Here is a 27,334-nt window from a genome sequence, read left to right as displayed (position 1 = left end):
GTAACCCGATGACGACGCCTTAGGTCTGACCGGTAATCACCACTGCATTCTGTAGGGACGGGGATGGTACTCTTTTAGTCTAAGTGGACACCCTGAGGTCAAAACCAGCTCATCGACACCCTGCATCGACAAACAGAAATTTCGAGGATCAAAACACACCATTTCCCCCGAAGTAATAGCTATATTTTGTCACCATCTGGACGACGTTATACGGACTCTGGCTAAACTTGCCTCAAACAGATTCCCCTACGAAATACTAAATTTTCCCCGACGGGGGGGCAAGACGCTTCCGACGAGGGGGCAATTGCCCCCCCTGCCCCTCCCTTGGAGCCACGTCTGGCTTCTAAGTGTATTTGAGCTGGAGTTATAACCTTTTTTAGTAGATTCTAAGGCCTTGTCAAATTTTAAATATTCATGCTGATTGGCAGCCATTTCTTGCACAGAAAAAAAATAGCTTAATGATTTTAACTTTATAAGTTGTTGTTTAGCCCATTTGTTAACACATAAAATTTGTGTAATTATATTTAATACCAATCTGAGGCTTTTCCTTGCAACAAAGGATTTTCAATTTTCTCTCTTTGATCTTTTTTCTGAACTAAATATATTTTTTCTACAAGAGACAGACAACTGATAAATTCATTAATTTATTTCAATTTGAAGATATTCTTATTCTAACTGGGATTTATACATAAATTTAAAATCCCTCCAAGACATACCCCCAAGCTCATGCATCCAAACCCCTCCCCTTTACCCATCCTCCATGAATAAATTGTGTCACCTAGTGTTATTTGAACTGTTCCAAGAGTTCAAATCTCTCCAGCTTGGTAGTACTTTGTAGTGAGACACAAATTAAAAATTCGGCCAAGAGAGTAAAGCACAACAATCTGGTGGAGTAGTTTGTAAATTTGAAGTGTCACCTAGGAAGCCGAATGTTTGTTAAAATAGTACATTAGCACTAAACAGTTGTAAGAAAGACATTAAAGAGAAGTTCATATAGCCAGAGCCATCAGTGAGTGGTCGCAAAATACTAATTAAATAAGAAAGTTACCTCTAGGAATAACTTTTTTTACCACAATTTATCTCATTCCCTATGTTTCGTATTTTTTACTTTATTGCCCCTGGAAAAAGAGCATCTCCTCTTAGAGCTGAAGTCTTGGCAACATATATGGCAACCCTGCTGCTCTGTTCTAAAAAAGACAAGTTGTTGCCATGTATGCATGCAACAGTCAACTGCAATAATCGCTATTAGTCCTATTTGATTCTTTCAACTCTTTAATCTGCACACCCTATTTTTTTTTACTTTTATTTTGCTGTCTCACAAGCTCTCTGTTTTTTTTTTTTTTGAACAGACAGATATCTGTGAAAAGACTGAAAACTTTCATCCCTGTTTAAGGGTGTTAAGAGGTTTTTACTTTTAACTCTTAAATACATAATCACAGAATTAATTTGTCAAAATACACACTCAACAGTTTAGAATCCTTGAAAGAAGGAATCCACAGAAAATATTGCTGAAAGAGTTTTGCAAAATTGTATTATTACAAAGCAAGTTACTTATAGGAATTAAAGTACTCAGAAAATATTTATAATATAATTAAGTTTTCATTCTGTTAGGCTTGATAAATAAATTCTTCTATCTCTTATAATTCTGATCCCTCCTTATGCTTGACGAGTAAGCAATATTCTCAACAAAAGCAAAATTACACACACCAAAACTTGATGACCATCCCAATTCTTGATTTATCTCAAAAGCAAAGCAAAGAATAAAAATTGAAAATTATTTTAAGCTTAAAATAATTGTAAACATTTATTTGTTAACAAACACAAGATGACAACAGTTTAAAAGTTTAAATCATCGCGATTTTCTGGTCATTTTCCAAAATCACACGAAATACGCAGACGACAGTCTATTGCGATTTATCTTTCTTATTGTTGAAATTATAAAGCTACTTTTATTCACACACAAAAAAAAAAAAAAAAAAATCAGCCCTCCATGGAGCGATTGGTACCAAAATTGGACCAACGCCTGTTAACATATGGATTCACATTTATGCCAAATTTCATCCAGAACGTAGCATTACTTCTTGAGATATGGCACTCACAATGGGAAAAAAAGAATATTCGATTGAGCCACCCCTTTTTCAGCTGTTGACAGCAAAATAGAATCAGCTCTTATACCCTCTAAAGGCTACTTGTCGATAAATTTTGTTTGATTCCGTTCATTATTTCTTGAGATAAAGCAGTCAAATTGACGACAAAAAATGTTCTATAGCTCAACCCCTGTTTGAGCTATTGACACCAAAATTGAATCAGCACCTGTACATGTTAGGGGCAACATATGGACCAAATTTTGTTTAATTCCGCCTGTTACTTCTTGGGGAATAGCAGGCAAGCATAACTCAAGAAATGTCCCATTGCTGCACTCCCCCCCCCCCCCCCCGTTGGAGAAATTCGTTCCAAAAACCAATAGGCACAAGTTCACATAGGGGCACATACGTGTACCAAATTTCGTTCGATTTCATGCGGTAGTTTTTGCTGTAGAGCGGCCACAAAAAACTGGTCACACACACAGACAGACATTTTCCAAAAATGGTCGAAATGGACAAAGCACACCTCAAAACGTTTGAATCCGTCAAAATTCGAAATTTTGCTTGAATCCAATACTCTTTCTTCTATATACAGTAAAACCTGTCTACAATGATACTGTTGGGACCTAAAAAAAAATATCGTAACAGACAGGTTATCGTTATAGACAGTTTGATTAGTCATGCTGACATTTTGCTGGGGCCAAAAAAAAATTGATATAGACAGGTTATCGTTATAGACAGTATCGTTATACACAGGTTTCACTGTATTAGATATAGAAGGAAGTAAAAAATGTGTTAATACCGTGTATATGTGTAAAATGTAGAAAAATATATTTTATACAAAGCTGCCTTTATTTTAATCAAAAGTTCAGATTTTTTTCTTAAATTTTTCCATGTATTAAATTATGGGTAGTTGATGTTTTGTAAGTTAAATGTATTAATGTTCAAAAATAAAAAGACTGTGTAACACACCCTTTAATTATGAAATTGAATTTAACACTTAGTCAAACAAATAATGAAGAGTGGTATTCACAATAGAAAATTTTATCAATGATTTCTCTTTAACTTCATCAAAGATATGTTGAGCAAAACTTTGCTTGAAAAACTACTAAATTAGTATCATAATTCAACACTTTTTATAATGAAAATATGAAACATTTTGAATGGTTCCTACAAGGAAGACACTATGTTTTGCCATCCTCTCTGCTGTTAACCGGGAGGGGGGGGGGGGAGAAGGGACACCTGCTGACCCAGGCCCAAACTTTAAGGGGGCCTGAGGTTTTTTAAAATGAGGGATGGAATGTATGTAAGGATGTAGTGGTAAATAATATGGAGGTGGATTCGTAAAAGTCATTTGTGACTAATGATGTAAAATATCCTGGTATTTATTTCAAAAATTTATATTCAACTAAAATACTTTTCTGTTTGTATTCCACTATGTATATATACAGGGTCTATTCCAAAAGTAATGCAATTTTTTTTAAAGTACTTTATTGAACAGATTTGCACAAACACTTAAAATTCTTCAAAGTAATGTCCTAGGGCTTCTGTACATTTCTTCCATCGTCTCTGCCATGACTGGTAATGTCCTGAAAGGCGTTTATAGGAACCTCCCCTAAGGTTTTCATCACGGCTGATTGGATCTCTTCTAGGGATGAAAAATGGGTTCATTTCAGGCCTGCCTTAATCTGAGGGAACAAAAAGAAGTCTGCCGGGGCGACATCAGGACTATAGGGGGATAGGAGAGCGTTTTCACCTGGTGTTTAGCAAGGAACTCACGGATTCCCAGCGCGTTATGGCAAGGTGCTTCGACATGAACTTGCCTCACACTTTTCTCATCGCTAAATCTTCAGTAATGCAAAACACAGCAGTAGACAACATGTTCAGTTCATTTGCAACCATCTTGATAGTCAGTCGAGGGTCAAAGTCCAACAATTGAGGAACACAAGTCATATTGTTGTCAGTTTTGCTGGTTGACGGTCGCCCAGAGCGTTGTTCATCCTTAACCTCTTCCCGGCCCACTTTAGAGGTCTTTAACCACCTCAAAACTTGTGAATATAACAGAGAAGAGTCCCCATGAGCCTGACGAATCATTTTTAGTCTCCTCAAGAGATTTTGTTGGTTAAGCAACAAAACTTAATCGTGTACCATTTTTCCGGTGACACGCTCGATGCGCAGAGGTTAACATTAACTCACGTCCGGCCACTTCCACAGCTTGGAGAACCCTGAGACTGATTTTCTGGAAAAACTTAGGGTCCCCCTCCCTAAACCAAATAGTTCAATTATACTCCGACCAATAAAAGCGGCCTGGAAAAACCATTGGATTACTTTCGGAATACACCTTGTATCACCAACCATATACAAAACAATAAATTTCTGCCCAAAAATTGTATTTTGATCGCATACTTAAAGAATTATTGAGGGAAACAACTTAGCAATCTAATATGATATTCACACTAAATGTGTTGGATATGCCTAATCAATGTTGATAGCCAAATTTCAGATATAAAAAGCCATTCGACAAAAAGTAAAAAGCTTAACTGATTACAAAAAAAAGCAAATATCTTTTCTAATTATGACATTGAAAAGAAAGATTCTTTGGTTCACGATATGTTTCTTTCATAATTTCATCAAGTATTTCAATACAAAATATTATAAACTATGTAATACATATGTATGTATCAGTTTTACCAATTATTTCATTAGATTTAAAAAAAAAAATCTCACACTTTTTGCATTTTTTTGTAAAATACCCCAAAATAATTTACCTACCTGCTGGGTGTTTACCCGATCCACATCACTATTTGTGACTGACCCCAAAATTTCTATGCACGCCCCTGCTGTCAACCGGTTTGAAAATGGCCAACGACATTAACACAGAAGAGAATGGGCAGTAGTCATTCCACCTTCCCTTTAGTTCAATAGTTTTTAATAATTATGTGAATTTTCGTAAATAAAATTGCAGTTAAGTGTTCACACACACACACACACACACACACACACATACATTCACTAGTTGGTTTACCACACCAGCTAAGAAAAGTCTTTCTTATCCATGTAATGTTGCCTTTCCAAGTAGAAAACATCTTAACTGTCTTTTTTTTTTTTTTTTCCTTTCCAGGCACCTCCAGTTCAGACATCTTCATCAAGTGTCAAACCCTAAATTACAATTTTCCAAAATCATAGCATTGTATTATAAAATTTGTCCAGAAACTTGTGCAGTTACTGTTATGATTATTTAAATTTGTGGCAAAAATCAAATTATGAATGAATTCTTTGTAAAATGCAAAATTATAAATGGAAGTCATGAAAAGTATCAACAATTGTTTTCTCATTATTTTTGCATTGTATTGTAATTATTCATGTATGCCAAAAATATCTAAGACTTTAAAACAATTTTCATACTGTATATTTGTTTCAATCTTTGATGTATATTCAGCAAATTGTTATTTTATATGTGTAAATAAAATATGCAGTTATAATGTTCTTTCTTTAATGTACACTTTAATTCTCACTAATTTGTGACTTAAACCAGGGCTGATAGTGTTCAGGTTATCACCGAAACTCTTGTAGTTTTTGTTATGCGATTATCTCCCCACTGTTTGATTGACATGTTTGAAGTTAGAAAACATGTGATGTATCCGTCTGTTTCCAGAAAAAGATGTTTTCTGTTTGTCATATTTAGTTCGCAAAATAACTTTTTAAAAGGAAAATAAAAAACTATTTCTGACTAATAATAGTTGCAAAATCACTATAAGCCAGTTTCCTTGGCAATCGCAATTCTTTATTCATTGTAGAACAAGATTTTCTCATAAACGATGATTAGTGTTTCAAGCTCATTTCTTCATGCGTATCTGAAAGAATACCCAAAAAGAAATTGCAAGGTAAAAGCTTGAGCGACAGTTCATTGAATCGGGCTATTTTTCATGTAAACGATTTTGATAACCACTTTGAATGACAATATCTTTTAGAAAATAATTATTTAATCTCTGCAACCAAATTAACCAAACTCTGCACCCATTAAAATCACGTATATTGAAAATATAATTACAATGTGCAAGCTTTTGAGTCATTTTTGTTCAAAATTTTACATTCTAAAATCCAGGAAAAAGTTTCTCTACTGCATTTTGTCAAGGCTTTGCATGCGTGCTACACAAAAGTTAATGATCTGAAAAACACAAAAATACTAGAATGTATTGGTAACTAAAAGTAGTACTTCAAGCTCCTAAAATTTTAGGCTTCCAGTATGATAAAATTTTCCGCAACCTAAGCTTAAACATGGCAATTCGTTACAACAGATAATATTTTGAGCTCATTTTTTTTATCCTTATTCGAAAGAGCACCATTAAAAAAAAAAATTTTTTAAGGAAAAAATGTTCTTTCTAACGGTCTTAACAAAATGAAGATGCAAAGTGACAAACTTGAGCTACATCGTTTTGAAAATAGGCTATTTTTTACTTGAACAGTTTTGATAGCCTTTTTGGATGACAGTATCTTTTAGATGAAGATATTTAAGCCCTGAAACTGCAACCCATTATCATATGTAAAACGAGTATTTTTACAATATGATCATTAAGGAAAAAATTTCCTCACCACGCTTCATCACGAGTTTACACGCATGCTACACAAAATCTAATGAGCTCAAATTCGTAAAACTACTTTAATGTATTAACAGCCAAATGTACTTTAAGCTCCCAAGATTTCAAGCTTTTCAGTGTAATAAAATTTTCTGTACCTTAGCCTAAAGATGACAATTTGTCTCAAAAAACTCATTTGCCATTTTGGGTCACTTTTTTGGGAAATTCCAAGTCTTCAGGATTTGGATCACAGAAGCTGAGAATTTGCATAGGTTAGTTTCAGAGGTATATCTACTATACACCTCTATAAAATTTCACCCAAATCGGCGATACTCGTGCGGGGACCACTAGGTCACTTCGACATGGTGATTGAGCACTCATTAAGTGATTTTTTTTATATAAAGTTTCTGTCATTTACATGCTATTTTACAAGGAATCTTTAGAACTGAAATGTTATTACATTTATACATTAGTGTATTTTAAACTAAAAATGCTTGATAAAACTATATTTTTTTCCTCAAATATCGTAGTCTAAAATCTCTTGTTATCTCCCTTGAAACTTTGACCCAATCTCCCATCTTTTCTTTTCATAAGGTTGGCAGGTCTGCATTTTTAAATTATTTTATTTGCAGTTTTTACACTTTTAATGTCTTACTTTGGAAAAAAAAAATTCTTTGCATCCAATATGATAATTGAATTTTCTTATTTTTGATCAGGACACAAATGAATTTTTTCATTAATGCCTAATTATATGCATTTATAAATACATTACATATATATTTTACATATTTTTATGCAATATTATGCATAAAAATATGTATATATAAATAAATCACACATAAGCTCTTCTAAACACCTTTTTATTTTTTTTACAAAATAGCAACTAAATAACAATATATACTCATTACAAATAGTTTATATTTTGGTAACAATCATACTGTATTTATGCAGGGTTCATACACTTTTGGTTAAAAAAAGTTCCCTGACTTTTCCAGGTTTTCCAGGATGTTTTTTAGAAAATTCCAGGTTACTCGCTTCATTAAAAATTTAAGTTTAAATAGTAATATTTTCAAAATAATTAAAATTGTTTAAAGTAGCAATGCAGAAGAGCTGAAACTTCTCCCCTTAGATTTAAAAAAAAAAAAATTAAAAAAAAACTTGGATTTTTTTTTTTCCTTTGTTTTCTCTGTCAAAATTTTAAGTTTTTTTTAAACATTTTGTTCAAAATTGTTTTAATTTGTTTACTATTTGTCGAAAACAGAGTACTTTCAACTTATTTTAGCGTTTTTTTTGATGTCACGCATAATATTATAGCGTTTTGCTGTAGTCCTGCAGCAACCTTTTAGCATCCACTTTTGGTTTACAATACTTTTTATTTTCTTATAAGTAGGTTACACAAAACATATTGAGCAAAATGCAAAGCTAAATTTTAGTATAAATATGGTTAACTTGTTGCATCAATTGGCATACCATGTAATGCATAGTAACAAAAATCAACATCCGCCGATCATAGGCCAATGCCAATAATCTTTTTTTTTTTCACATATTAAAGGACGCTTACATTAAAATTTCAATTTTTCTTTTCCAGAAAGTATTAGTTAATTTTCAAAAATTCACAACTTTTTGCACATTTTAATGTTAGTTTCAATGTTACTCATTGATATAAACATCCAATTCTGTTTCTGGAAGTTTAAGTCTACTTCCATTGTGCAAACGATCAAGTATGGCGACAAAGTGAAAAATTTAAAATAATAAGTAGATTTTTGGATTTGTAGTATAAAAGTAGTGATAAATAATTAATAATCCTTAAAAGGATACAATAAAAGCAAAATAGTCAGTATTTAGCACATAAGAGTCTAAATCAATTAAAACAAAAAAATGTTATGAAGATTAAATTATTGCATTTTTCCAGAAAATAATTACAAATTATCCGGAAAAAAAGGCACAATTTGTGTTGTTTTCGAATAGTTTGCAATTGGCAATTAACATTCAATGCCGTTTTCGGGAACTTAGGCACTTAAAAAGTCTTGCGTACTTCCATCTTGGGAATGACCAAATATGGCGGCTATGCCCGAAAATAAGAAATAACTTTTTTAATTTGTCGCATGAAGACAATTAAAAAATAATTAATCTTCATGAAACTACAATACATTGAAAAGTTTTTATTCACATTTGCGTCCGAGGCAATGAGGATAAGATTAAGTTTAAAGAACAATTTTTTTCATTTCTCAAAAAAATTATTTTAAATAACAATAGAAAAACAATTTGTAGACCATTTTTTGTTATTTTCATCAGTTTTCAATTAAAGAAAACATCCAATTCTGCTTTGTTTTTTAGAAACTTAGGCATTTTAGGATCGTATCTACATCCATCTTGTGAATGACCAAAGATGGCGACTACGTTTCACACGTAGCTGAAATGATTTTCTGATCAAAAAAAAACTATTTTCCCCGATCGACCTTCCCATCTACAGGTTGTGCTTCCGAAGCAGTAAATTGTCTTCTCTCCTTTTGAGTTTGTGCATAATTGCTGTTCACCTGATTTTTTTTCCCTTGGGAACTACTGAGAGCCAAAAATGGCGGCTGCTGAAGATTTTTTGGGTCGCCACTTTTTTCATTGCTTTAAAATTGTTACAATTTTTTTTAAATACATCGATAAAAATGAAGATTAGATCTCATAAAACCAAATTCCCTGGGAAAAAATTGGGAAAAGAAAAATTTTGGGGACACATTTGGAAAATTCCCTGACATTTTTGACTATGTCATTTAGGCAATAGAAAGAAATGAGTTCCCCTCACTGACTCCATGTAAGAAAATCTTCGCTCTTTTGGCGCATTTTTCGTTGTGAAAAAAAAAAAACGTTCATTTCTCGATCGCAGTTTTTAAGTGCCAGCGTCGGTTTAGATAAAAATTTACAATTTTTTTCGTGAAATCACAATAAAAACGAAGACTAGAACTTATGGTACTTAATTCCTTGGGAAAAAAAATGGAAAAAAAAAATTTGGAGGACAAAATTTGAAAACTCCCTGACTTTTCCCTGACATTTTTTGACAGTGTCATTTTCCCTGACAATTCCCGGTTTTCCCGGAATTCCCGGAGCGTACGAACCCTGTTATGTACTCATTCAAGAATCAGGTCAAATTAAAACATTTTATACCTGCAGCAAAACTTAATATGGCATTCTGTGCAAAAAGGTCCCTAATCACTGGTTTGTATACAATGGTTAAATAGTTTATCAGCTTTAAATTCATATTCAAAAGAAACAAGAACATATATTTTGTCTTAAATTACGATGGATATGTAAAATAATACAGTAGACCCCTGTTTTACGTGGTTTTGATTTTACACAGTTTAAGATTTGACACCTTTATTTTATTTTACGTGGATGAGTTTTGGTTTTATGAGGATCACAGCAATGCAAACAGATAAAATTTTTCACTCTTTCAAAATCCAAACTCCTGAGAGTGCATATAATAAACTGCATTTTGACGTGTTAATAATCGAGCTTGGCCACTGGAGACATTTAATGCAATTGGTTCCAGAGCTCTTTCCAGGAGTAAAACTATTAAACTCATACAGTTAAGAATTCACTGGAAGAAGAGCTTTTAGTAGTGACTAAAGAGGTCAAAACCAACCAAGATACCGACATCGATGACATACAACCAAAAACGTCACATTGAAAAAAATTTTGAGCCATTCCTTGACAAATGATCTTTTTGATGGTGTTAGTGAAGGAAGATGCAAATGACGCAAGTGATCATGGATGCGTTTATGATCTGCAAAGAACTACAGAGAAAAATTCTTAATGTCTGCCAAAAAAAAAAAAAAAAAAATATCACAGCCAGCTCCTTTTTATAAACACAAAAATGATTTATGTTTTAATGCATGTTGTGCATATATTTCGATATAAGTATACATTAAACTTACTATAAAATTAGTCATCACTGGAATGATTTTTATTTTTTTTTTTAATTCTATGGAATTAAACCCTTATTTTAACCCAACTATTAAGTCTTAATTTATATGGTTTTGATTTACGCAGCATTTCTGTGGAATGTAACCCCCATGTAAAACAAGGGTCTACTGTATTTCATTCTTTCACTTACACTTTTTCAGAATCCACCACCATCTTTCTGAAAAATCAACAGTTATAGCTATTTTTTAATCCAGCATGTTGTTAATCTTCTTTTAAATCTTAAATAATATACATAACACTTAATATGAAATTATCTAGACATCAAAATGGGAATTCACTGATGAGATACTTCTTTAAGAGTATAATCCTCACACATAGCCATAATATAAAGCGTAGCAGATTTTCTAATTAAAAATAATCAAAATAAATACTTTACATTCAGTATGACAGTAAATAAAAGCAAGGATTTTCATTAGATAGCAATTAAAGAAGTAAGACCAAGGAGGAATACAAAACTTTTTCCTGCTGCAAAGTGAAAACTCTTGTCAGCATAATTTCCTACGCTTTTTTTTTTCTCTTTTTTTCAGAATAGGAAGGGTTTATATTTGTATAATATATAATGAGCGATTGGCATTGATAAGCAAATCTATTATTTTTAATATAGTCATTATAAAAACGTAGCACTAGTAAAAGGAATATTTTGCAAAAGACAGCATTTGTACTTGCACCATTGGTAGTAAAATCTAATAGGTATCAAATTAAATGTATACCTCACCAGCATTGTTATCATAGAAAATCCATGTGTATAATGATATGTATGTAAATGGACGGATTTGGAATGTACAGTTAATAACCCTAAAATGTATTAAAAGGTGAAAACTAACACTTATCTAACCTTTTGAATGAAACCTATAGGCAAGATAATGCTGCACAGCTCAGTTACAGCATTTAGACAGTGCAGTTTTGCTCTCATCACCCTGGAATAGCAATAAAAGAGTTGTAGGGCCAATAGCGTCATTTAGAAGCTACATATACCTTCACACTTGTAGCACAAAATAGTTTAGCTCACCAGTGAAAGGTCTGCATTCATGGTATGCCTCCAATTCACTTCAAAAAAGTAAAGATAAAAACTAGGTTAAGTTATAACCCATTAACATACATGGAGGGTCTTTGATTGTCCAGAGTACAACCTGTAACCCTTCAGTCACAAATCCTGTACTTAAACATTTGGGCTGCCACATTACACACGTTCAACCAACTATTATATTATAAAAAAGAAAACACTTTTTTGGAGAATGTTGGATAGACTGTGCTCCCTCTCCCATCCTACCACTGCAGCCATTCGATAAAATTTATCATTCAATCACAAAAATCGCTAACCTCATAAAAAGTTTCTAATTAAAGGAACAAAGGAACTCAACAATTTAATAATCTTTTTTTCCATCATTTGTTATAACATTTAATGTCAAGATATGCAAACTTTTTTACATACTTCATGAGTGACAGAATCATAATGTACATACATTATTGTCAATTTCATTTATAACAACTCATGTTCATATTTTTTTATTTAAAAAACGAATCTTTAACCACAATATACAATCAATCAAGATCACATTTTACTCAAACCAGTTCTAATATGGTGTAAGGAACAAAGTCTTCTCATTTCCTCTGATACCTTTATCCCGTTTGTAGAACACTATCAGCACCATTAAAATAATAAACAAAACAAAAGCTATTAAAGCTATGAAAGCAAAACCAGGGGACACCAATCCTAAATGAAAAATATTTACATTATTACTGTTGTAGTAGACACTATAAGAAATTCAAGTATGACCTAACTTACACAGTCAAACCTGTCAATCTCAAATTTCATGAGACAGAAAAAAAATTTCATACAGAGGTTTTTACAAAATCATACAAATATGCCATTGAAACAAAGTCAAAGATTTAACACATTCCTTTACATTTATTTTGTTAGCATTTTACTCTATGAATCATAATGACAGGTGTTTCACCAATTTTAGTGATAATGGAATAAGTTTATGCATATCTTCAAGGAGAAAATAATCTTTCAATCATTGCCGCTCAAAAGTGTGGAGGAGATTTTTACTTTTCCCCATTTAAACGCATATAAACCCAGAGAACAAAAACTTCTCCATGATACAAAAACAAAACTCAAGAAGCTTTTTCATTGATTAGCAATACAATACCTCTTCATCCCCAGTTTCTGAGCAATACAATACCTCTTCATCCCCAGTTTCTGAGCAATACAATACCTCTTCATCCCCAGTTTCTGAGCAGTACAATACCTCTTCCATCTCCAGTTTCTAAGTGCATGAAAAAACTTGTAGGACTATTTGACTGTCAATATTAGAAAGATTGCTGTTTGTCTCTAAGTTTTTCTGCTAATAAAAATCACAGGGAATCAAATTTGAAAATGTTAATATAACTAAAATTTGAGACATAAGGTTTTTGGGAAAATTTATTTGAGATAAACATGGGGAGAGATGTTGAATTTATGCTATAAATGCAGAGGAATTGAAAATTTTAACATAGGAAGGTTTTTGAGATAGGTAGGTTTGAACTAAACAGGTTCAACTGTATGATGTGGAGGATGGAAAAAGGAGTGTAGTTAAATAAAATAAATGACTAAAATGTTCTAATACAAATGAATACAATTCATGAAAGGTTTTTTAGAGATGTACAATGAAATTCTACCATTTGTCCGCCTCTCAACTCGTGAAACTCATTATTCCTGAACTCCAACTTGCTCGAGTCAAGTTCAGTTTGTCCTTCGTAAGCTTGCTCAGCAATGCACATGTCGCCTGCATTATTATTGGTTGAACCCTATGGTTGCTTAATCTCAATCTTTGCTCCTTCTGTATGCTACACTCGGAACATCTACTCAAGCTCCGTGAAATTTCATGCTTTTTTTTTAAATTTATTTATTTTTTTCTTCAAAATAGTGCAGCTATATGTCCAAAAAAGATTAATAATCATTCAGTGAGTCCAAAAATGATTTGATATTCATATAAATCACCATTTGATCTGCCTCCTAAAACAAATAGCAAGGTTCCAATGTACAATTTCAAAGCGGTTGCATTCGAAAGAGCATGTTTAGACATTTTTTTGACCCTTAAACTGTGTGCCCTCATCTTTTTATTTTCAAGATATAGGGGCTTAAAGTCGGCCAAAATCTCAAGAATAGTCGCCAGATTTAAAGACTTGGTAAGAAATTTAAAACACCCACGCGATTTCATCGTCTGCATCTTGTAAGGCATCTATCTCATTTCCATTTTGGGTCATCTGCAAAGTGTGTGAAAAGATGTGATGCATTAATCCCTTACTTGTGCATGTTAAATTAATGAAATCACATCAAGCCTATGAAGTGAAAAGTAGTAAGCTTTATCCAGAGGAACAACAACTTTACAATGAAATTAAACATAAATTGTATCATTTCATTCATAATAATAATACATTTCAAAAAATTTCTGTATTTTAAATGTATTTAATTTAACTTATTTAAGTGTTAATTCTTATTAATGAAATATGTTGTAAGTACTTCTTAATAATCTGGGGGAATTAATATGAATAAATACAAAAAGCAGACAAGGTTGAGCTCATATACAGATAATAAAACGAATGGTTTTTGATGTTGAAACAAAATGGTCATGTATTACGGTATCAACTTTTTTTTTTTTTTTAAGTGATAATTAATACATGAAGTTTTATTGTCTGACCACTGTGAGGAAAATATTTATTTTTTAATTTAAAATGAAAAAAAAAAATTGCTAAATAGAAAACAACGGATAAAAAATATCAATAACCTGTGCTTCAAAATTATCAATATCGGAAATTACATCATGGATGGGGGGCAATAGTTATTTTTGTTCTTAAAAACTTGTTAATATAGTCGACGTTTGTTACAACAACCCCTCATATCAGAACAAAATCTGCCACTACAGCTAAAAGTGGGTAAACATAAATGCACAACATATTGCATGTTTTTTATTCATTTTTAAAAATATTTTACAAGTTATGTTTCAATCAAACTACAATCACTTATTCATTTCAAGATTATTACAACCACAATTTTTTACTCGGACAAGATACGAAATGCTTGGTATAAGTCTGGGCTTTTGAAAATTCAGCCACTTCCATTTTAAACACCTTTGCAATTTCGCATTTCGGGGGAGTTAGACGGTTGAAACATTTGTACAAGGCTCAAATTCATGATATGCTTCTTGTGCAACAATTTTCTATCTTTTAATCATTATTTTGATCCGTGTCATATTTGTCAGGGTCAGTAGCATATTTTTGCATTTTCAACAGGCTTCTTTCATTTTTATTTTACAATATCTATTTGTATTTAACATTAATCTGCTAGCTAAAATTTCTGAATTAGAAATTCTTTTACAGGGTGGCGACAGAAACTGTGAAAAAAAGTTCCCTGACTTTTCCCTGATTAAGTTCACCAAATTTCCCTGTTTTACGTTACCAATGATAATGGTTTTCCTTCTTTGCTCTGCTTGAAATCCATTGTATGTTTGTATAAAATGCAGTATTTTAAACGTTTTAAGATGTGTAAAGTTGCTAAACTAAAGATATATTTTAAAAAGATGCTACTTTTTTAATAAAATGGTTAAAAAAAACATATCAAGTCAATTTTTTGGGGAAAAAAACCCTATAAAACAATATATTAAATTTTTCACATGGAAAGATTATAGAAAATTAAAAGAAAAAAATTACTTTACTTCCAGAAACCACTTAGCATAAGAATTTCAAGAAACTAAAATTACTCGAAAAAACATATGTGTATTTATGATAGAACAAAAAAGTAATTGAAATTCTTTTGAACTAAGTTTTCAAACAGTGTAATAATTGTTGCAAGAATAACAAGTAATAGTGAAAGAATAGAAGTAATGTAGTTATTCTTATATAGTAACTAATTGACATATTTATGCAAAACAGATGAAACCATTTGACTTCCATTCATAGGAACTTTTCTCTAATCAAAAACATAGGTTTTAATGAATGAATACAGCATTTTAACAATAAAAAAATAAAGATATTTGCTTTAGTGCACAAGTTAACTCTATTTCAAATGATTTCAGTACGTAACGGAAAAAATCTTAGATTGCTTTTGTAACAAAAAACTTTAAAATGCAAGAAAAAAAGAAAGCAATTAGTTAATTTCAAAATATATAAAAGAAGAATACAACTTGATTATAAAATTAAAGAATCACTTAAGTCTGAAGAAAAGAAAACTTTTATAATCTGCGGTGACAACAAATAGTATAACGGCAAAAAACAAAGTTTTTTTATTGAAAGTTCAATTTTAGCAATTAAATTAAAAACGCGAAGAAGTAATAACTTATAAGCTTTGGTAGTATTAATTCAGAAACCAAAGATTTCTTCTTGAAATCGTGATTACAGCACCCTTATTACTTCGAGACAATGGAATAAAGGCAAAGGAGCTAAGGCATTAATAAAGGTTTTCTCTTTGCCTATATGGTTGTTTATTTTATGTAGCATTGAAAGCGTAAAAGGAAAGTTCAAGCTAGGTAAAATAAACAACCACAGACACAGAAGCAATCTTAGGAAGTTCATCCTGTGGTTAATAAGTAAGATTCAATACTTTGACGTTGAGGAAAAAAGATGCACAAATATAAGGCAGTGTATAATCGCACCTCATTAATTTTACTTTTTTTTTTTTTTTGTTGAACAGAAAATTGGTGGAAAATGCGTAGGGAATTAGAGTACTTAATTTTGTAAAGCAAAAAAAATCTTTTTTCTTCATAAAATCAATTTTCCCTGATTTTTTGTCATTTTTTCAAAATTCCCTGATATTTCCCTGATTTTTCCCTGATTAATAAAGTTCCCTGACTTTTCCCTGATCTCCCTGATTTCCCTGATCTGTCGCCACCCTTGTTTTAAGAATTTTTTTTCCCCTAAGAATACAAATTAACTTATTATTTCATTTTTATTTTACTTTAGCTCGTCTGTATTAAGATTAATCAGTTGATTAAAATTTCTAAAATAGAGGTTTTTTCAATCATTTATCTTTAATTGCCTGAAGTAAACAAATTAGCTTTGCACGGAATCTAAAAGAAATACTCATAATTAATACTTATAAGAATTATAATAAGAAATACTCAAAATATATTACAACAATAATATTGTAATTAACACTTAAAGCACTAAAGTAAAATATACTTAAAGTCTACTAAAATGCAAAAATATACTTTTATCCGGCCTGTCTTTTCAAAATTTTACTGGGGAAAAGGTCAATTCTGCCATGGGAAATTAAAACGCAGTATCTGCAGAAATGTATTTTTGAGATATTTGAGGAAATGCAGTTTGGATTCCAAAAAGGGAAACGCTTCAATATGACGTTCTTTTCTTGCTTAATTTTCAGCGGAAACGAAATAAGCAATTTTTACACTAAAGCTAAGGCAGAGGTGCTTACACCCCCCCCCCTAAATAGCACAGAGACCCTTTCCCCAAAACAAGAAAAATACTCCTCAATACACCCCCCCCCCTAAAAAGTACTGGCTAAAGTACCGAATATTGCCAAAAAAAAAAAGAAAGAAAAATTTGCTGATACTACGCTTTGCTTTCCCACAGCAGATTTATACAAAATGTTTATCATGCCGAAAAGCAACACAAAACACACCCACATACACATAGCCAGAGTTGGAAATAATGTTTCTGGGAACTCACCTTGGGGTTTAGGGGACTTGTCGGAAAAAAAGGTGGGTTGAAATCAATTAACATTATATTTGTATTGTTTTTACAACAAAAAAAATATATATTTCCGGTGCCATTGTTCTCCAGCATGCGTCTCCTTTCCCTACCATACTACACTTTTGCAAGTACATGTACAGGGTGCCCACAAATAACTGATGGTTAGAAAAAAAAATTATTACTGTAAAACAAGTTTTTCTATAATGATAAAATAAATGTTAAATAAAAGTAACATCATTGTTGATCAATGTTTAATGGTTTCTATTCTCGTGTCTTTAACTGTAATCACAGATGACAATCTTTTTGGAAAGGCTTCCACAGTGGCATGCACTACAGAGAATGGAATTTCATTCCATATCTTTAGTAGTAAATTTTTAAATTTAATTGTGGACATAGGTTATAGGTTTTTCAATTGAATCTCCATATATCCCCACATGTAATAGTCCGATGGATTGAGATCAGGACTGGATGCAGGCCATTCTTCTGTGGAAATAAAGGATGGAAAACTCTGTTTGCACCATTGGTGAACAATCTTTGCTTTGTGGGCGGGTGCCAAATCTTGCTGAAATGTGAATGAATCCTTTTTAAATAATTTTTGGGCTTTTATCATGTGAGATTTCAATACTTTTTGTAAATAAAAATTTTTTGTCAATTTTCACACCATTTTCATTAAAAAGAAGGGGCAGTTTTCCTCTCTTGCTTATAGCACCCCAAACCATTACTGAAACTGGTTTCTGGAACCTCTGAACAATTCTTTTAGTTGAACTGATATTCTGCATTGATGTTGCATAAATACTGTTATTTTGCCTATTATGAGATGCTTGTTGCAAAAATAACTTCTCATCTGAAAAAATTATCTCATTAGCAGTGTCTTTTCAGCAGTTTGCACTTTCTTAGTCTTTCAACTTTTTTTTTCTCTGTTAATCCATGGACTGTCATTTTCTTGTAAGCTTTTAATTTTAAATCCTGTTTTATGATGATTCCAGCCATATTTTTTGATAAATTTAGGTCTCATGAAATTTTTCGGGCAGATTTTGCAGGATTTCTTCGAATTCTTTCGCGGACACATTTTATTAATTTTTTTGATTGTACACTACATTTTCTTCCACCTCTATGCCTTACTTCCACACTACCTGTTTCTTTAAAGCGTTTTAAGTTCTTTCAATTAATCTCCTTGACACATTTAAATACTTGATTTTTTTTTAAATTTCACATTTTCGCTTACTTCTTAAATGCAATTTGAGAATCAAACGTCGTTTAGCATCCATCTTGATAATGCAAAGAATAAAACGGATTTTAATTCAAAAAATCATCTGCGCTATTGCTCATAGAATTAAACTGAAACTATTAAGTGTTGCCAAAACTAAAGAACATCCTGAATGCAAATTATGCACAAATGAATTTTGCCATCAGTTATTTGTGGCACCCTGTACATACATTTTTCTTAAAAATCAGGAGGGTCAACCTTAGCCTCTTATATCCCCCCTCCCCTCCCGGACTGTGGTGGGCCTGCTTTTATCATTAATAATAAGATAAAACTTAAGCTTAATCTTGATTTAAAGTTGTTCCTCTGGAAAAACTTTCCACTTTATGAGCTTGATAGTGGTCCTTAACTTTGATGCACACAAGTAAAGTAGGTGTGCCTATTTCCTCCAAGAGTGATAATTCTGCCCTCCCCACACACTAATGTCTTGAAGACCCCAAAAAACAAAAGCCCCCACCCAGATGAAAAAAAAAATGCTCCTGAAAACAACCCCCTAAAATCTTTAATGGCGAGCCTCTCCCCCTGGTAGTCACCCATGAGAAAAGAATTAACTTAAAACATCTTTCACATGTTTTCGTAAAGGCCAAAAATGGCAATCAGATGTCTTGTCAGATGCAGATTTTGAATTTACGCCGTAACTACCATTTTTGAACAAAACTCGCTAAATTTGGCAACTTAACTTAAAATTTCGGCAAACTTTAAGACCTCATATTTCGATAACAGGGTTCAATAATTTTTGTGCCACAAGCATGTTTTACGATGTTCTTTCAAATGCTACCAATTTCAACTTTTTTCGAATTTCCTTGATCGTGTGGTTTCCTGGTTAGGAGCCATTCTTTTTTACTTCATATGATTATGATCTTTTTTCATTCCTATTTTAAGCCAATTCTTTACATAATTTTTCAGACATTGAAATACAGCATATTGCACATGAATTGGAATTTTGTGACTAAATGCTACTTAGTCATGGTCGTTTATACATATTTTCAAGGGTCAGATAGCGGCTTAATAAACTTGGTAAAGGTTTTTTTTTTTTTTTTTTTGCTTTCTAAATTGCACAAGCTTTTGTAGTTTTTAACCTATTGTAGAAACATGGACAATGATTTTCCATCAGCATTGAAAAGCATAAACATATACTGTTATTTTTCTTCCATAACACGTCTTGTTCTTCTGATAGAGGCAATATGCTCCAATCTAATTTTGCATAGTCATTTATGCGACTACAACTCTAACCTCTATTTGAATGTTGGTCGTAAATGCTTCAATTTTTTTGGGTGGTATTTTTTCATGAGGATGACTCCTATACAAATGACTGTAAAGACCTGAGAACTATTAAAAAAAATTAGATAAAATGGCGACCCACTGTATGGTAATGAGAAACAAATGTAGGAAATATCTTGAGAATGGCAATTCACAGGTCAAAATCCTGAGGCTCAGGAAAAAATTAAGTGGGTCAAAATTTTAAAAATTAATCACGTAAAGGAATATGTTGAAAATGCATGTTTTATATTATTACAATATTTTAAATACTAAAACATATAAATAACAGAAGAAAAATGATCAAAAGAGCAAATGTTGAAATTTAAATATAAGTACTGAAAGAAAATCTTACTTGGGGGTTCATTTTTGTTCTGCCTGAAAAGAAAACACATGCACATCAATGAAAATGATAATGAGTACAATATGAAATCATTATAGTAAAACCTGTCTACAACGATACTGTTGGGACCAAAAAAAAGTATTGTTATAGACTGGTTATCGTTATAGACATTTTGATTATTCATGCTGAGATTTTGCTGGAACCCAGGGAAATATCATTATAGACAGGTTTATTGTTATAGACAGTATTGTTATACACAGGTTTTACTGTACTAAGGTAGAATATTACATAAAAATGATTAACTTGGAAAATATTTTGAAAGTTTAACAAAAATACTTGAATGAATTCAATTGAAACCTTGCTTTTGCTGTTTTGCAAAATTCATGCATGTAATGAAAAAGACAAAAAAAAGGTCATTAATTAAAAACAAACATATCTGAGAAATAAATGGGCAATTTTACAGGAAAGGGGGAAATTTTTTAATTAATCTTTTCCTCACAAATTTAGTAAAATTGGACAGATAATAATCTAAAGTGTATTGAAATATTCAGCAAAAACTAAAATTAATTACAGTTATAAGGCTTCAAATCAGGTCCTAACCCTGTTCTTATGAGTAACTTTTTTTTTGTACCACTTGAGAATGGCTGTTTGATACTTACATTGTAGCATTTTTCAATTATTCTGTCTAGAATATTTTTTCGAACTGTCTAGAAGAGTTATGTACAAAAAAATTACACTGAACTGCATATAGGGATTTTTTTATGTAAGCCACTTCTGTAATTCTACATCCAGCACCAAATTGGCTGAAAATTTACGTACCGTAAAAATTGAGTTTAGGTTTTAACAAAATATTTTGTCTGTAAGAAATGATTTTATATGTAGGGGAGAAAAATTGCACAATTATTTTAGATGCTATCAGTAGATTGTTCATTGATCAGTAGATTGTATCAGTAGATATTTATTCTACTAAACTCATCCAATTTTCAACTGTGTGAGAAAGCCAATTTTCCACTAGAGTAAGATGGTCAAGAATCTGATTGAAGAGTAATTTTTTCCCTTTTCAGTAAAATAAATACTAGCTAAAAAGTACCTATTATTTCACTGCATACATGTGTAGTATTAGCAAATCTTTCCATACCTGTAAACTAATTTTAAGATGTATTTTCATATTATTTGAATTTAATGCATAAAAAAAAGGGCTGAATGGGCCACTATATCATGTTCAGTAAGTTACCCGCCTCATAGCCTTATAGCCAGGGCTAAGGCAAAAATACAAGAAATACACCGCCAGCTCAGTCAATTCTAGCCAAGGACTGCAGTTTCGTGCTTATTCGCACTCCACTAAATATACCTGCCTTGCCTTCAATATTCGAGTTAAACCGAACCATGGTTTCGGTCACTCATCTGGTCAGTGCTAATTCTGTATTAGCTACAAGTTTGCTTGGTTTCCTTAAGAGGTTTTCGACCTCCAGCTCCTATGCCGGGCTGATGAGTGCTGATAAGCAAGAAACAGCAGTCCTTGGCTGGAATTGACTGAGCTGGTGGTGTATTTCATGTATTTCTGCCTTAGCCTTGGCTGTAGGGCGGTAACTTAAAATGAATGTACCTGCTTTGCCTTCAATATTCAAGTTGAACCAAACCATTGTTTCAGTCACTCGTCTGGTGAGTGCTAATTCTGTATTAGATACCAGTTTGTTTGGAACTCTAAGCTTCCTTAAGAGGTTTTCCACCTCCAACTCAGTCACTCTTATGCCGGGCTGATGAGTGCTAATAACCACGAAACTGCAGTCATCGGCTGGAATTGATTGAGCTGGCAGTGTATTTCACTATATCATGGTTATTGGATGGACCATCAAAATATGGTTTTCTTCCTTTCTTTCTGATTTTCTCTTTAATATTGTTACAAATTCTATAAATAGTAATTATTTTTATGATTAATTTGTAGTAACCTGGTAAAATTGGGCGTTTATTCCATTATCTTTCATCTAAAATTGTCTTAGTAACGTAACCTGTAAATAGTTTCTTGTAATGAATATACAACCCACATACATTTGAATAAAGTGTATGGTCCCTCCATTTCTGAATGATGTGATTTGCAAATGGAGTAAAAAGAAAATATGAGAAATTGGTGGAACAAAGTAGGATTTTCTGGATATTTCTTTGCGAGTACGAGTATAAATGCCGTGTGGCATTTGAAGAACAGTTAGTTTTTGCTTGTGAATCGTATCAGCTGTGCGTTGGAGAGCATGTATTAGCTCTGTTTTGCGAAGCCTTTGAGCTGTGTTTTTGCATATTTGAAGGTAAATACATGTGCCATCGTTGTGTTTACAGTGTTAATTGATATTTGCTTAATTGCTGATGATTGATTTAGTAGTTGTAACTATGTTTCCTGTACATAGCTGTAAATAAATCTCATGTACTTTTCTCAAGAACTGTGTCGTCATTAAAAGAAAGTTTGAAGTTGCATCGAACGCGTAACAATATGAAACATAACTGGCTGTCATCGATTTAGATTACTGTCTTGTTAGAATAGATTTGTAGTAATTTCTAAAAAATAATTTGCACATTTTAACCCAAAGAAATATTAGCTTTTTATTAGAAACATAAGTGAAATTCTATAAATGATAAAGATGAACTGTCCAGTTATTGACCACACCTACCAGTATTTCACCATTTGAATTTGATATGAGTGATTCCATCCAGTATTTAATAAACATGGTTAGAGTAGAATAGTATCCTTTTGTTTTGTTGATTTTATATGATTTTTTGAAAATGTCCCATTGTTTGCTTTTGTAGACTGGTGTTTACTTAAATAATACTTTTTTTAAAAATTACTTTTCTATTTGAAACTCTAGGTAATAATTCTTATTTATTATTAACACTTTGTCAATGATAATATTGAATTTTACCAAAAGGCAATTAAAATTTTGATTATTAAAAAATATATAAAATTTAAAAGTAATTGTAATGAAGCTAATAAATTGATTGTCAAGTGCTTTTCATTTTGTCATACTTAGTAAATAAAAGTATAATTCCACATGTTTTCATCGAATTCACTAAGTGGCCCGTTCATAACCCCTTCAATGGCTTATTCATACCAAATAAGTAAATTAAGTAAAGAGCCAATTCTGAGCTAAATAGAAAAAATTACAAAAAATAAAAACCAAAAATTGGCTAATTCATTACCACTCTCCCCTAATTAGAAATAATCATTTGAATTAGAGACGTACCGAGTAGCACTTTGGCCGAGTAGCCGAGTACCGAGTACTCGGCCTTTCATTACTCGGCTGAGTTACCAAGTACTAATTACATTTTAAGAAGGACCACCGACACTTGTGATGAATTTTGAACTTATTGGAATAGTTGTATAGACCTCCTTGTATATATAATAGTTTTTAAAACTAAATTCCTGCTGAAATTTAATTACGCATTATTTAAAAAATTTTGTTTATGTCAAAAATTTTACAAAAAAATTATATTTAAAATTAAAAATACATAAATAAAAGGTATGAATCAAGTTGGAATTAAAACAAATTATACCAATTATAGTTATAGTCTGCCAAACATAAATAATTTTTAAAAGCAAATAAAACAAATGTGCAGGAACACTGCAGACACGTGTTTCTGCGATATAAGGAACGTCTTTTTCAGTGCATAAAATGTGAGCTAAAGAATGTTAAGACATTTGACAAAAGAATCCGACTTTTGTCGGATGCCTTTAAAGCCACGAGCTCACACTTTGTGCATTGAAAAAGGAATTCCTTGTAATGCTATAACACATGTCTGTAATGTGCTTTTAACGTTGTTTTATTTCCTATTATTTTTTAAGCAAAGGTATTTTTAAAATTCTTATAACTAATTTTTGTTTGTAGCAAAAATCCATTTTTAATATAAAAATTCCATATTTTCTATACTTACTTTTTTTTGCACAATTTTTAATAAATAAGTTTTATTTACTTTGGGGACATTAAAATAGAGATTTATTCCATTGAAGCATTACAAACTTCATTATTCTCAATAAATTTGACTTCTATAAATGATTGCAGAATATTATATATGCTTGCACTTTTTTATAAATTTTAATATCTATCTTGGACAATATTCAATTTTTTGCAACTACTCGGTATTGGCCGAGTATCGGATCAAAATTTGGCCGAGTACCGAGTACTCGGCAAATTGGCCGAGTAGGCCGAGTACCGAGTAGTTACCGAGTACTCGGTACGTCTCTAATTTGAATTAAATTTCAAAAGAACTTGTTATGCTTTAACTAATAATCAGAAAAAATTCTATGTCCAACACCCAATAATTTCATAACTGAAACTAGGTTTATGAGTACAATACGAAAATTCCTGGTTATGTTAATAATTAACACATGCTATGGATGCCTAATTATATATTTATATTTTTTATAACATTTATTGAAAGAACATTTGTGCGATATTTTGACTCATGGGCACCAATATAGGGAGGCAAGTGGGGACTCAAGCCCCCCATCCCCTATAAATTAGAAATCCCTTGCTTTTAGTACTTTTTCCTTAGCAAAAATATAAAACATTTCTTCTCCAGTCATTAATGAATAAGTTATTAAAAATGTCAAATTTTAATACCTCTACTCTGTAGGATTGAAATTGATTTCCATGCGGAAAAATATCCTACTAAACCATCGGGAAAATATCTGAGTGCCCCCCCCCCCCCTCTACATTTTGCATATGGACGCCCATGTTTTGACTGGAGAAAGTATTTGAGTTTAAGAAATGTCTTGTATGTTTATCAAAAACGATTCATATATAAAATTATGAATAGTTAAGAAGCACTAGGGGTTTTGGTTTAAAAATAACACTCCCCCTCTCAGTTTTCTCTTGAAACCTCTCAGGTAATTTTGGTGAACTCACAATTACCTCTGCTGCTAATGCCTCAAAATGCTCAGTTTCGTTTTCAACAATTTGTAACCATCATCAAACTTTCTTTTATTTGTTTGTAAGTTATGTTTTCCTTCATTAATATTCTATGGATCAATCTTTGTTCCTTTTTTACCCTAAAGATAAGAGTTTTTTGTTGTTCACATAGAGATTGCAAAAAAAAAAAAATTGACAAAATGCATCAAATCTCTCTCGTTTTATTATTTTTTTTTTCTTTAAATTGTATGAGTGAAGACTTAAAATACAAAGTTTCTTCAATGTTATATAGATATTGATACATCAGGGTGTCTATATATCCAAAAGCAATAGCACCTGCACTCCCCCCCCCCCCCACCCCCAAAAGAAATCCGCTATTTACCCCTCCACCCCCTTCAAGAATAACAATTTGCCAGAAAAAGAAATATCCTGAAAAACATCCATCCTAAAAAGTTCTCTTGCATAATTTGCATCATGATCCCCCTCTCTTCCCCCAATATTCTTTTTGTATTAATTTTGGAGTTTCAAATTATATTTCAATATTCACAAAATTAATTGATTTTTCACAAAAAAATGACCCTTATTATGCATATTTACCCCTTTTTTATGATTTAAAATGCCTAAATTTCTATAAAAACAAATTAAGAGTTATACAGCTTTTTGAGATCTTTATTTCATGCCAGAAGTTATTTTAGAAAAAAGGAAAAATTATTCATATTTCAGCTTTGCTTTCAAACATTTAAGTGGTCAAAAATTTGAAAACAGTTCATTGAGCTGAATCTTGGGTTTTTTCAATGTAAGTTCCCCTTTCATTCTACGCCTGGCACCATGAGGTTTTATTTTTAATATTTTCAGTTTGAACATTCTTCAGAAATTCCATATGTTTTTATATTGTTCCTACATGTATAAGTGTTGAGAAAAAAAAATTGCCTCAGTTCATCCATTTTAATTCGTAAAAATATGAACTTTTATTGATAAATTTCATGCAAATTCTACGTCCGAAACCGTGGATTTGCCCTATAATTATTTCACTCAACATTATTTAAAAATGCAGCGAAACAATACTTAAACTATCTGGAAATCACTACTTTCTTACCCTGATAATTGGCTCCACGGAATGGCATTGATTTGCAAAACAAATTCACCTATAAAGAAAATAAAAAAAATAATGTTTAAAATAAAATAAATCGATAGGAACTTAACTGAAAAAGTCATTTTGCTTGGGGTTTCGAAAAAAAAGGTAAAATTTGAGCATTACTTACAAACAACAAAAAGGATCACGAAGTTAAGCGCATTACTTGCCATGATTTTTATAATGTCAATTAGATAGCAGATTTTATTAAAAGAACCCTTGCATACATTCGAGATCAATGCTTGCAAAGAATATCAGGTCATTATTTCAGAGGACCCCTAACTTTAATAGTCTTAATAATCAATAGCTAATAAGTTGTAAACACAGAGGCACGGTTTCTATGCAACGTGAAACGCTGAGTAAACCACGCCCTTTTTTTTTTTTTGTTGTTGCCAAACCATCAAATAATTCTCTTATATTCGTACTTCTTCTTCTTCTCGAAGACTCAGTGCGAAAGGTGAGTGATATTAAAGTCCCAATAGGGACCCTAGGAAATATTTCTTCTACCTCGTTAACCGTTATTTGTTTCATGTATGAAAAGTAAAGTTTCATGAAACATCGCTGAGTTCAGTACAGAGAATAAAGCACAGCCAACTCACAAAATAAAAGAAAAAAAAAGCACATAAGAACCCTTGAGATCCCGCAGTGCAGGGTAGTCTTCCCACACAGCACACTCGTCCATAAACGAATATTTCTCGACGAAACTCATCTAAAGGTGATATCTATTCTACAACTAATAAACGTTATTTCCAGATGTTCTATTAAACGTCTATAATTGGATATCTATTAGTTATCCTTTACAGACGTAAATTAGATCATCCACAAGGGTCGCCTACTATGAAAACTACGTTTTTCATATAGGGACTCTAACTAAACGTAGAATAGAAGTGTCCAGTGATGAGTGAGAGCGGATTGCGGTGGTGCTAATTGCTGCGAAAAGTAAATTAAAAATAGTTCATTAGTTCATAGAACAACGATTAAAGGGCTAGAACTTCATTTAAAAAAAATAATGGCAATGATGATATTTATAAATCAATTGACACTTGTTGCTATGGTATTAGTGTTAAAGTACGTCCTTCAAGGTACGGTGAGCAGCACCGCTTTTTACTTCTGATAT

The 27,334-nt window shown here is 31.9% G+C and overlaps 2 protein-coding genes across 2 annotated transcripts in view; one reads left to right on the top strand and one right to left on the bottom strand.

The window, feature by feature from the left end:
* LOC129220566 (MYND-type zinc finger-containing chromatin reader ZMYND8-like) overlaps nt 1–5,570 on the top strand; it is a 163,794-nt gene extending 158,224 nt beyond the window's left edge. The window contains exon 25 of the mRNA XM_054854997.1: nt 5,206–5,570. Within this exon, the coding sequence (XP_054710972.1) occupies nt 5,206–5,247 (42 nt within the window). The 3' untranslated portion in view covers nt 5,248–5,570. The remainder of the gene's footprint in view (nt 1–5,205) is intronic.
* A 4,208-nt stretch (nt 5,571–9,778) lies between these two features.
* Nucleotides 9,779–26,585, bottom strand: LOC129219637 (uncharacterized). Its single transcript, XM_054853900.1, has 4 exons — nt 26,348–26,585; nt 26,182–26,230; nt 20,203–20,225; nt 9,779–12,350 (listed from the first exon to the last, which is right to left on the bottom strand). Exons 1-4 carry the CDS (start codon nt 26,388–26,390, stop codon nt 12,211–12,213), a joined length of 255 nt encoding a protein of 84 aa, XP_054709875.1. The 5' UTR covers nt 26,391–26,585; the 3' UTR covers nt 9,779–12,210.
* Nucleotides 26,586–27,334: the final 749 nt, after the last annotated feature.

Source organism: Uloborus diversus, chromosome 4 (assembly GCF_026930045.1).
Source record: "Uloborus diversus isolate 005 chromosome 4, Udiv.v.3.1, whole genome shotgun sequence".
Taxonomy (NCBI): domain Eukaryota; kingdom Metazoa; phylum Arthropoda; class Arachnida; order Araneae; family Uloboridae; genus Uloborus; species Uloborus diversus.
The sequence above is the reverse complement of the archived record's forward strand: the minus strand, read 5'-3'. Positions and strand labels throughout refer to the sequence as shown.